General features: G+C 42.3%; 1 protein-coding gene across 5 annotated transcripts in view; it reads left to right on the plus strand.

The window, feature by feature from the left end:
• The first annotated feature begins 246 nt into the window (after nucleotides 1-246).
• The window catches only part of DZANK1 (double zinc ribbon and ankyrin repeat domains 1), a 74,951-nt gene continuing 62,265 nt past the window's right edge, over nucleotides 247-12,932 (plus strand). Inside the window, exons 1-4 of one of the 5 annotated variants that reach the window (XM_029221864.1) lie at nucleotides 247-437; nucleotides 2,410-2,526; nucleotides 5,780-5,933; nucleotides 12,583-12,697. In XM_029221864.1, coding sequence (XP_029077697.1) covers nucleotides 2,418-2,526; nucleotides 5,780-5,933; nucleotides 12,583-12,697 — 378 coding nt within the window. In that variant the 5' untranslated portion in view covers nucleotides 247-437; nucleotides 2,410-2,417. Of the gene's footprint in view, nucleotides 506-2,365; nucleotides 2,527-5,779; nucleotides 5,934-11,803; nucleotides 12,418-12,582; nucleotides 12,698-12,932 lie in introns of those variants that run through there. The other 4 variants (XM_029221863.1, XM_029221865.1, XM_029221866.1 and 1 more) reach the window with 4 other exon arrangements.

Consider the following 12,932-nt stretch of genomic DNA (forward strand, 5'->3'; position numbering starts at 1 on the left):
GCCTGCGCCGCTACAAATTCTTATTCTGGTTTTTCCAGAATGTCAGTGCCTGTCGGACGAACGAGCCTGGTTCCCCTATTCTGAGTTGGGACGCCACCTTGTAGCACTTTCCAATCTCTGTGAGGGCAAGTTCTCGGTCGCCTACGGTGAAGCCTGACGAAAGGAGCTCGAGTCGGGTACCAGTCTCCGGGCCAAGCGCAGGGGCGGGGCTAGTTGCTAGGAAGCCGGGCTCCTGCCAATCACCTACCCGACTCTCAGGTGGCGGGGCGCGGCTCGCAGCGTCTTTGGTAACCCGGACCTCTGTGAAGGAGAGGACGAAGGGCAGTGAGCGGTGGGCTGCCTGCGTGGGGGACTGCGGAGGTACTCCGGGGTTCCCAATCAGGTCCCGGTGGCCGGAGGAGAAGGAGGAGGACGGCAGCCCTCACTCCTACTGAGAGGTAGAGGACGTCCTTGGGTGCACCTGAAGGACGGGGACAAGGACCAGGCGCGGTTCCTGATGCGGGCGGTGAGGGGGCAGTCTGGATGGAGGGGTTGCGGGGTAGGGGATGCTGTTGACGCCACACTGACATTTGGGCCTAACGGATCGGTCTACTGATTGATCCTCTTCGCTCGGGGCCCACTGGCCTACCCACTGGCAGTCTTCCAAGGGCAGCTCCTAGTCGCCGCATGAATTATTCCCTCCCCAAATGTTTTTATTTTGAACTAGCTTTTAACTGTTTTTATTTTAACTGTCTCTCACTTAAATGAAAGTGTGAGGACGGGCAAGCTCCAGAGTCCATCCCTTCTGTAGGGGCCGTTGCTCCACTATCTATATCTGTATCTGCAATTTAACTTCTTAGCCTCCGACCTGGAACTGTCCAACCAGGCATTAAGTTCACTGCTTAAGTTTAGTTATCCCACCTTTGGGTTATATTCTGTGACAAGCCTCAAACCACAGAGATGTTCAGGGCAACATTATTTATTTTAAATTTTTTTTTTTTTTTCATCGTGCCTCAGACTTGTGGGATCTTAGTTCCCCAACTGGGGATGGAACCTGGGCCCCCTGCAGTGAAAGCGTGGAGTCCTAACCACTAGACCGCCAGGGAATTCCCAGGGTAACGTTATTTAGAATAGCAAAACCCACAACTAAAAAGAAACTAGTAAATGCCTAAATGTCCAATCACAAATTTATAACTAAGATTATATAAGTACTTGGAAAATTGTAAATAATAGTGGAGGGTGCAAGAAGTACACTATAAAATTCGAGTTTTAATATAGATTTTAGTTGAGTAAAACCTATGCATCCATTATCATTGAAATTTGAACAGACCATTGGAGATGTAAATGGTTGCTGTATTAAGGTGTGGGGTTTTTTCCCCCTGAATCCTTTATGTATTAATAATTATGAGCCCCCCCCCAAGAAAAAGATCCCTAAGGTCTCCATACTTGTACTTAATTATTTATAAATACAGTAGATGGAGTGGGAGACTTTTGTGTTTTTTTGCTCACTGTTTATATCCATGCTAGCTTTCTTCCGGCTGAGGCGTGATCCTCTGCCATCCTTCTAAAGTTTCTTTTGCAGCTTTCACATGCAAGAACCAACTGGTGACAACTGCAGGGCTTTGAACCTGGAGCTCTCCCAAAGGAGTTGGCTCTAAATTAACATTTCATGCTACATACAGAGTTACTTCTGTTCCTCTTGTGTGCTGACTTGCCTGAAACCAAGAGAGGTGGCAGAAAAATGTGGTAATGATCCAGGGGTTGCTCAGGTCAGATCATCAGTGATGGTCTCTGCTCTGATGAGTTCACTTAATTTGTCCCTTTTAAAAGAATTTTGTGCTCCCATCCCATACATTCATGCTTTTTCCCCCAAAGTGAAGTAAATATTTAGATAATCAAAACCCCACGCAAGATCTCAACAGCAAAACTACAGCTGAAACAATAATTATTTCAATTAAAAATGATATTTGTGGGCTTCCCTGGTGGCGCAGTGGTTGAGAGTCCGCCTGCCGATGCAGGGGACATGGGTTTGTGACCCGGTCCGGGAAGATCCCACATGCCGCGGAGCAGCTGGGCCTGTGAGCCATGGCCGCTGAGCCTGCGCATCCGGAGCCTGTGCTCCACAACGGGAGAGGCCACAGCAGTGAGAGGCCTGCATACCGCAAAAAAAAAAAAAAGATATTTGTATTAACGCAACATTGTAAATCAACTATACTTCAATTTAAAAAAGACAAAAAAAACACAAAGAACTGAGATGAGTCTCCCAAAAAATAAAAAATATAAATGATATTTGTAGATAATGGATTAACAGTATTCTCTTTAGTTTTTACTGGTCTCACTGTATTTGAACGAGGTGCTTCTCTTCAGTGTTTGTGTTCAAATATAGGTGCCCATTGGAATTTATTTTCATCCACTGTTTTTTAATGTAAGGAGGGGAAATGACGGCTGGTTCAGTGTGTGTCCCTCAAATCATTCCCCTGCGGGTGCCTCAGCCCGGAAAAGCCAACCATGAAATTGATAACAATACGCTTTTGGAAATGAAATCAGGTAAGAATCAAATATACTTGAAATCATTTAAAATAACACTGCCATATTCTTTATATTCACCTGGTTGTTGATTTATCTCTTTACATGTTTTCTATAATCAGGATCTTGGGAAGTTTGTAAAACTTCCAAAATTTGAAACAATGGTGGTTTATAGAGTGGTATTTATACAGATTAAAACTCTTGCCAACCTTCCATTTGTGTGGGTAATAGTTGTAGCAATGCCTTGACTCACCTTAGCCAAGGGAGGATTTCCTGATGCTTCCCCAGACTTTCCCAGGATTCTCATTATTTTTCTGGGATTTCAGTTTGACCTGCTAACACAGGCTTCCCAGTCAGACAGGTTGGAGAGTGAATCCTGGCTTTGAGAACTTCTGGTGACCTTCAATACATTGCTGTGCCTTTATAAGTCTCAGCTTCCTCACTGTAAGAGAGTGATAGTATTATCTACTGTTTACAGCCATTGTGAGGTTTAATGAATCGATATGTGATGTGAGGGGCACAGGGTCTGTCACACGGTAATGCCAAAAGAAATCTTAGCTATTTCTGCAGAAATAAAGCAGTGAATGCATTTCCTATTAATGCCAGGAATACACACACACACACACACACACACATACACATATACATATATAATTAACATAAGGAGAAGGAAAAGTTTTATAGGTAGAACATATGAACAAATACTTGTTTAAAACAAACTCTGACTTGCAGCCACATGGATGGACCTAGAGATTATCATATTACATGAAGTAAGTCAGACAGAGAAAGACAGATATCATATGATATCACTTATATGTGGAATCTAAAAAAAATGATATAGATGAACTTATTTACACAACAGAAATAGGCACACAGACATAGAAAACAAACTTATGGTTACCAAAGGGGATAGCAGGAGGGGGGGAGATAAATTAGGAGTTTGGGATTAACGTATACATACTACTATATATAAAATACATAAACAAGATGGACCTTCTGTATAGCACAGGGAACTATACTCAGTATCTTGTAATAGTCTATAATGGAAATGAATCTGAAAAAGAAAAAAATAGTATACATATGTATAACTGAATCACTTTGCTGTATATGTGAAACTAATACAACATTGTAAATAAATTATACTTCGATTTAAAAAAACAGACTCTGAGACTTCAGTTATGTATTTTAATAACTAATGTGCATACAAACTATTTATCTGTAATCGATGGCGTGACACTTGGGCTTCCTAGACTAAGAGTTCCAACTAAGAATATATTACGTTATACTGTATCTCCCTTTATTTTAAAAGCCAATATTATTTTCAAAAATTCTCAAACCAAAATACAAGTCTTAGTATATGTGCCCATAACCCTCAGGAGAAGTTGGGTGATTATTGACAAATGATGACAGGATATCCAAATTCTCTAATATTGAAAATGTCTAATAAATAAAAGATTCTACAATTCAATGACAAAAATAATAATAACGCAATAGTAAAATGGACAAAGGATGTGAAAGAACACTTTATAGGAAAGGAAATACAAATATCTTTTAAACATATGAGAATATGCTTCTACTCACCCCTTCACCAGCTTGCTGAGCAGACCTTTTCCCCTGCTTTTTTTTACTCCCTTACATTTAATCACCACTTAACAGATTATATGTAATTGTTTGTTTGTTTACTGCTTGTGTGTTTTTCCTAAAATGGAAGCTCTATGACAGCGGGGACTTTGGTCATTGGTGTATCCCCAGTGTCTGGCACGTAATAGGTACTTGGTAATTATTTGTTGAATGAATGAGTGAATCTTACTCAAAATGTAAGGAATGTGAGTTAAAAGTATGAGATACTTTTCTTTTAACCTAGGAAAATATAAAAGAAATATTGGCAAAACTAAAAGAAAAAATGGTCACACACAATATGGCTGAGATTGTGGGTAAACACGCACTTCCATGCCTTGCTGATAGCAATGTGAATTGTTTCACTGTCCGTGGAGGGAAGTTTGGCACCGTTAACCAAAATTAAAAGTGCCCATAGCTTTTGACTCAACAGTACGAGTTCTACACATTTTACAGATGTACTTATAAAAAGAACTCTTTATAGGGTTATTCATTACAATGCTTGTAATAGCAAAAGAAAAAGAAAAAGAAAGAAGGAAAAGGAAAGAAGACAGTTTAGATGTTCTTCTGTAGGGATTGGCTGTTTGCCAATGATTCATCCATAGAAAGACAATACTGTGCAGCCATAATGAAGAATGGGGATGCTTTTATGTACCAATATAGGGCAATATCCAAGACAGATTGTTAAATGAAAAGAGAAATGTGTAGAACAGGGTATGATAAGCCACCATTTGTATATAAAGAGAGTGGGGAGCGCTTCCCTGGTGGCGCAGTGGTTGAGAGTCCGCTTGCCGATGCAGGGCACACGGGTTCGTGCCCCAGTCTGGGAGGATCCCACATGCCGTGGAGCGGCTGGGCCCGTGAGCCATGGCCGCTGGGCCTGCGCGTCTGGAGCCTGTGCTCTGCGGCGGGAGAGGCCACAGCAGTGAGAGGCCCGCGTACAGCAAAAAAAAAAAAAAAAAAAGGGAGGGGGGAAAAATATGTACATATATGCTTGTATGGATGTAAACTATTTTTGGAAGGATAGCTGATATTATTGGTTGCCTTTGGGCAACTTATGTCAGGGGTGGGAGGGAGAGTTTTCATTGTATATCCTTTTTTGACCTTTTGAATCTTGGATCATATGTATTTTTTACCTTTACAAATGTTCTAAGAAATGTAGGAATCATTTACCTAGTCCAAATAAAATATAACAAAAGCATTTCTTAAGCAATGCTCCAAGAATGAAAAATTAGCCTCTGCTTTCTAAGTAGGCATTGCAGTTTTAAAATTCACCCCTGCTTGATTTGTATCATTGCTCTATTGGGGAGGCAAAATACCATAGTGGTTCAAGAGCATGGCCTATGGATCCAACCTCCCATAAGTCAAACCACAACTCTGCTGTTATTTAACAAGTTTCTTAACGTCTCTGGGACTCAGTTTCCTCATCTATAATGTGGGTATAAAGTAGGACCTATCTCATAAGGTTGTACTGATAAAATTAGCTAATTCATGTAAAGCACAGTGTGTGGCACAAAGAACTCAATTATTGTTAGTTATTGTTATTCATTTCTACAGTACATTAAAAAAAAACTCATTAAATAACTGACCCATAGGTGTTATTCAGGGACTTGCTACTTTAATGTTAATACCAGATATCCTCTTTTGGGTTTTTCAGACACCCCAGATGTCAACATATATTATACCCTGGATGGCAGCAAACCTGAATTCCTAAAGAAAATTGGTTATGGTGAAAACACTACGTTGAAGTATATGAAGCCTATTACTCTGCCTGATGGAAAAATACAAGTTAAAGCTATCGCAGTGTCTAAGTAAGTTAAGAGCATAATGATTAAGATAATTTGTATTTATTATGTTTTAATTTTATTAATTTCAATGAGAATCAGTTCTGGATTAGAAGTACACTAAAGAAAAAGTTGTCTTAATTTCAGCACATATCTGTAACTTTTTTGTTTTGTTTGTCCTCTGTTGAGTTATACTGTAAAGTACACAAATCGTAAGGGTACAGCTCAGTGAAGTGCTATGTATATTAATACTGTTTTTAGTTTGAAATCCACATTGGGATTTTGGGAAGGAAGAGCCTTTTCAGGGTTTGGGACCTCCGAAGAGATTCGCCTGGCTCTGAGGAGAATTCTGTTTTTAGTGAATGGTTCTTTTATTTCCCAGGACGTGGCCTACGACCACTGTGGTTCTCTCTCTGATTTTGTATTGACTTTATTGGCCTTCAAAGCTACTGTCATTTCAGTTTGTTAAACATTAGCTACTTCACTCTTTTCTTTGTCCTTTCTTTCCTAGTCAATGATTTTTTTTTTTTCATTTTCAAATATAGAAACACCACTTAATTTGGTAAACTTCACTGTGGGTTGTAGAGAAGAAAACCCTCAAATGCTTTGCAGATTTGTGTGTCTGTGACAGAAGAATTATTTTGTGCAGCAAGACGGGTTTGGCCACATTTTTGGAAGACTTTTAAGCCCCAAACCAATACCTGGCTGGCCCAGTTAATTTAAACGAGACTCCAGGCTCCCCCTGCTGGCTGAACTACTGCGTGGCTTTTTGACAAGAGCTACAAGTTCTACACCAAAGATGATTGCTTAGGCATTAAAAAAATTTTTTTTAATAATAAAATAAAAATAAAACCAAACAAAACAACCTCCTTACACATTATTATTCTTTACTAAAGATTGGAATCTGTGTCTTTTCCCACTTGCCAAGCCATTTCTATTGAAACAAATCATCTCAATTGTTAAAAATGAATAAGCTAATTACTCTGGTGCCCAATGCTGCAAGGCAGCCCCTTTTTTTTTTTTTTGTGGTACGCGGGCCTCTCACTGTTGTGGCCTCACCCATTGCAGAGCACAGGCTCCGGACGCGCAGGCTCAGTGGCCATGGCTCATGGGCCCAGCTGTTCCACGGCATGTGGGATCTTCCGGGACTGGGGCACGATCACGTGTCCCCCGCATCGGCAGGCAGACTCTCAACCACTGCGCCACCTGGGAAGCCCCAAGGCAGGCCCCTTTATAAGCTGCAGGTGGTCATAAAGTGAAGTAGTAGTTAATGACTATGTAGTTCAAAGGAGTTAATAAAGCTTCCAAAAGAGTCTGAAAAATAAGGGCATTGTTAATGCCTCTCACCATCTTGCTCTGTGCCCACTAAGTGTCTGCTCTGAAAAACTGTTAGTATTTCAGATGCGCTCAGCTTAGGGAAAGTATCTATGCAAAAAATTTTTGAGTTTTCAAGGCAGAAAATTAGTGCTTCTATCCATTTGCGATAAAATAGTTCTTGAAAGGAAATGAATAAGAGCTTTGCCATACATGTGCTTCCATGTCCCCATATGTATGTCTATGACTTTCACATCAGAGAATGGTCTGGTAAGGAACACAGGTGGGCAGGAGGGGCCAGGGACTCGGGAACATCTCAGCAAAGGGGGAGGGTTTCAGGTTTGATGGTCTGTGTATTGATGTTCTAACCCAGGGTCTGCAAACTTTCTGACATCTGCCTTGATTCTTTAAAATCCTCCTTTGTGGTCAAGAGCTTCCTGTCTCTGATATCATCATTTTGTAGTGTTCTGGCAATGAACTTGCATGGTTCTCCTTTTTCTGTCAATGACCTTATATGGTGGCCAAGAAAAATCAAGCCTGGCTGAGGTAAAAGCTGCTTCAACTGAAGGTAGGTAACTGGGGGAGTCAGAGTCCCCTGAGAGCAACCATTTTTCTTCAGCAGAACCAAGAGGGACTTCACCGTTTGGCAGCAATGATTAATAAAGTAAACGTATCCGCAGGCTACCAGGGCATCCCACAGGCATCCATCTACCGCCCCTGGACCTAAAACCTTGCGTTTGCGTGGATGACAGATCCAACTGCCATCTCCAGAGGCAGCGACAAAGGCAAGAAGACGCTGCTTGGAGTGTGGGAAAGAGGATGGAGTTTGTTGACCTGCAGATCTGGATTTTAATCCCAGTTCTATTGCCTCCTCTTCGTGTGACCTTGGCTTAAGTTATGTGGCCTTTGGCATCTCAGTTTCTTCCTTTGTCACATGAGGTTAACAGGACGCCCTTGGAAGCCACTGTGAAGGGCAGAGGTGATACACTTGGGATCAGGCAGGTGGCAGCTGTAGTGATTGTCTTTCAAATTCTTAACAAAGGGCTAACAGATTGCTGTCATGTGACCCACCTCAGAAGGTCAGCCTCCTATTTGAAAAGTTCATGCCTGGGTGAATAAGCAGTTTCTATTCAACCCCTTCATGTTCCTAAACCAGAGGTTCTCAGTTGGGCATAATTTTGCTCCAAGGGGTCATTTAGCAACGTGGGGAAACATTTTGGTCATCACGCTGGAAACGGGAGTGTGTTAGTGGCATCTGGTGGGTGGAGGCCAAAGATGCCACTGAGCATTTTACAGTGCACAGGACAGCCCCACAGCAGCGATTACCCAGCCCCAAACATCAATAATTTCCAATAGCTTGAGAAAACCTGGCCTGGACAAGTTGCAGAATTCTTCCAGATCCAGTTTTTTTCACTCCCTTGCAATCATTCAAGTAATTATGGTGTTTTATGGAGAGGATAATAATCTTTACAGGGATAGAGCTATGAGTACTTTTTTTTAATGTCTAGTGTACCTTATATTGGTATTCCTAAAGATACATGTTTATGGCATCTGATTCCAATCCTAGCAAAAATTTATGTGTGTTCAAATGAGATTTGGGCTCTGAGTAGAATTCCTAGCTCCAACCCCAAACTTAAGCCTTTTTTGGATTACCATCAGAAAATCCTTCCACCTAGCAGGCAGTCTGAGCTGGTTTCTGGGTGACAAGGTCTATGGGTAGGAGCCCTGGCTGGGTCCCCAAGGAAAGGGCTAGCTAGGGTGGGGAGGCAACCTAGACCTTAAAAGGGGTAGAGCAAGTGGGTGGGAACCAGGCTTCTGCTCAGAGTAATGGGGCTGGTATGTGCACATTCAGGAAGCCTGGGCATTCGCCAGGATTTGAATGGTCCCTGGATGGAGACGTCTGTGAGGTCCAGGAAGTGTCTAACTAGGAGGACAGCTGTATCTTGGATGACAGACCATGGGCCAAAGATGAGCCTTCAGATGAGATGGATGTTGAGGTGAATGAGTTAAGCAGGCAGTTCATCTAAAAGACTGTCTCTATCTGCATCCACATATCCGCATCTGTAAATTTGGTTTTGTTATTAAATACAAAACAAAACATGCTTCCCCAAAGTTTAGCCACCCATGAGTCACTCCAACCAGTGAACATGCAAGTACCCACTGATCATGTTATTTCTTAAATATTGTCACTCACTGATAGGTAGTGGCCGTTTAGATCAATTGTGTATTTCTGAGAATTTTTTTCTCCTTCTAAAAATGTGGCTTACAACCTCTGCATTGCTTAGGGTTAAACATTTCTCAACTATTTTGGAACTGATGTATATTCATTTCTGAATGTTTACTTAAAGAATTTAAAGCATTTTGGGACACATATTTACTTGAAGCTTCAAGAATTTTAAGAAATATAAAAAACCGACATGTAAGAAATCTGAGAAATTGCAAAAGAAATGTTAATGAAACAGATAAAATAAATCGAAGGCCAATATGAAAATCAATGAGCAAAGCAGACAAAGAAACACCAAAGAGAGAAGGCAGCTGGCGATGTAAACAGTATTAAGTTCCTGGGCCAATCAGACAGAACCACCTGTGTTCCAGCTGTGAGCTTTCAGTGCAAATTAGTGGGAGAGAGAGTTAAACATATCAAACAAATACACCAGAGTGTGGTCACCATGATACGGCAGGGGCTGCTGGCTCTTCCCAATGTCTGTGTTTCTCTTCTTCAAGAATCATAGAGCCCATGATTTTTAGCCAGACATGTGTTTCCTAGAAGAAAGATATTTCCCAGTCCTCCTTGAAGCTAGCTGGAGCCATGTCACCTGGTGTGGCCAGTGGATGCATGTGGAAGTGATATGGCAACTTCTGGACTGTACCCTAAAGTAAGAGGCGGGCTGTGGTTCCTGCTGGCTGGAATGTGGCTGTGGTGGGCAGCCACGTTGGGTCAGAGGACACATGCAATGTCCTAGATGTGGTGGAGCAACATGGTGGAAACTTGACCCCAGACCCTGACACCATGGCTCCTCTGCACAGCTCTGGGTGGATTACAGCCCGTTGCTGCCCTCTTGTTTAAGCCACTGTTGTTTCAGTTCTGTGTTACAACAGCCAAGCCTGCATCCTAATACACTAGGGACACATCTCAAGCAAATACCTACAGAGAACATATTCAAGAGTACAGGTGATCAAAAAAGGCCGACAATATCAAGTGTTGGTGAGTGTGTGGAGAAACCGGAACTCTCAGATGATGCCGGTGGGAATGTAAGATGGAACAACCAAAGAGTTAAACCCACTGACCATATGACCCAGCAATTCTGCTCCTGTGTATCTATCCACACATGTGGCTAGACCGGGCCTTGTTCTTATTATGATTGCAAGAGGCCCTTAGCAATAATCATCAGGAAGATTTGAAAGAGATGAGGTTTATTACTTACAAGTCCTGGAAATTATGTGGCATACAGCGAGGTCACAGGTAGAGAGAGAGAGAGAGACAGAGGGAGAGACAGGGATGGAGGGAGGGAGTGAGGAAGGGAGAAATCACAGGCCAGAGGTTCTGCTTTTATTGGGGTTGAAGGAGGGGGCTAGGGTTCCATGGGCTCACTCTTTATTGGTGAATTTTAAACATAAGAGTGAGAATTTAAAGCAGGAAGAGAAAAAACAAGCAACCCAATTGGTCAGTCATTGAAACCAACCAAGATCTCTAAGATAAAGGAGCCTCCGTGGGGGGAGGTGGCCTGGATCTTTATCTAGTCCTGTGGTCGGCAGCGTGTCTACTCAAGATCGCCACCTTTGAAGTGGATGCCTCAGCAAGCGAAGCTTAAGTCAGGCACTTGTTTGTTACAAACAAGAGAAAATCCAACCTCCAGGGCTTATAGTACAAAGACTTATTTATATGTGAATGCTCATAGCAGCATTATTTATAATAATCCAAACGCTGGAAAAAATCCAAGTGACCGTCCACTTGGCAATGGATAAACAAACTATGGTACATCCATAAAATGGAATATTACTCAAGAATAAAGATGAATGAACTATTGATACATGCAACTACATGGGTGAACCTCAAAAAAAACAAAAGATGAATGAAAGCAGCCAGATATGTAAGACTATATTTGTATGATGACATTTATTTTGAATTTCTAGAAAAGGCAAAACTATGGAGACAGGAAGCAGATCAATGTTTGCCTGGAGTAGGAGGTGGAAGCAAGGAAGGACTACAAACAGGCACAAGGGAATTTTTTGGTGATGGAGCGTTCTAAAACTGGACTGCCGTGGGGGTTGCACGATTGTGTAAATTCAGGAAATATCGTCAAATTATATACTTAGAGCAGGTGAATTTTATGTGATGTACATTATACCTCAATAAAACTGTTTTTAAAACTAAAAAGTGTAGATGAGCTTCTGGTTCTGAGTTGAAATCACTGCCAGAGTTCAGTTCTGGGCCCTCTGCATTGCTTTCTCAGTGGACTCCTATTGCGTCCGAGAGGAACAAGATTCATTGTGAAATATTATGAATAAATTGAGAACTTGCTGGTATTTGAGGAATAACAGTTAAAATCTCCCAGGGCAGCATATATAGTGCTACCCACAACTGGGGTACGGAAAATCCCCATGACTCATATGGAATGAATGATACATAGGTAACCCCATTCTTTGTTTTAGAATAGGTTGAGACTTAACGTATGACATCTTTATGGTGAGTGCGATAGATGGTCCCCCAGAATGGCCCCCCATGAACCACGCCTCCCTCTGCTTGGACCTGGGCTGGCCCTGTGACTTACTTTTGACCAAGATAATGCACCAGACATGATGCTAAGGCCAGACCACAAGAAGTGTTGCAGTGTCTGCTCTGGTCTCTCGGAACATAAATGCTGGGGGAAGCCAGCCACCGTGTAGGGAGTCTGACCTCCCTGACATTTCTGTACTGTGAGGAAGCCCAAGTTCACCACCTGCAGAGGGAGATGGACAGAGAGGGAAGCAGAGAGCTGAATGGCCAGCCCAGGCCAGACTTGGAACATGAGGGGAGAGATCATTTTGGACCTCCGGCTGAGTTGGTCTTTGAATCGACTCCAGCTGACACCTGACTGCAGCCACACGAGAGATGGCAACCGGGAGCACAGATGGTGAACCCACAGCTTTGTGTTCTAAGACATTATGTTTTGGGGCAGTTTGTTGCATAGCAAGAGATAACCCGAATAAGAATAAGGTAGGGAAAGATTATAGAAGCTGTATTTTGGTTTCTCCAAATTTAAAATAGAATAAATTTAGTCTCTAGACTAAGGGGCTTTATAGAGTCATCTTAATTGCTAGGCACCTTGTCTTTGAATCTTTGTGTAACACGCAGACCTCTTCTGTTCTGAATAATGTTCAGAGACTGCAGACAGAGTGCCATGGTAACAAAGGTGTTTCAGGTGGACTATGTACTGCCAGATGCAGTCCCTTCAGAAGACGACGTGGAAAATGTTCTCAAAGACCCTCCAGAGCAGGTACGTAATGACACTCTAAGGCATTCGGATCCTCACCGCATTCTCAGCTCCCATTCTCAGTGGTCGCATCTTCCCCTTCCTTTACCACCACAGTCATTCTGCCCATTTTCAGGTCCTTATAGTTGGGGTCAGTATCAACCATTGCAAAGTATCTTTGCTGATTTCCCACCCTTTGGCCAGTCCCTCCTCCACCCTGCCCACTGGAGATTCCTAGCAAGCATCCTTGTCTCCTGTG

This window comes from Monodon monoceros, unplaced genomic scaffold (genome assembly GCF_005190385.1).
Source record: "Monodon monoceros isolate NGI ecotype Baffin Bay Population unplaced genomic scaffold, NGI_Narwhal_1 Super_Scaffold_13, whole genome shotgun sequence".
NCBI classification, from domain to species: Eukaryota; Metazoa; Chordata; class Mammalia; order Artiodactyla; family Monodontidae; genus Monodon; species Monodon monoceros.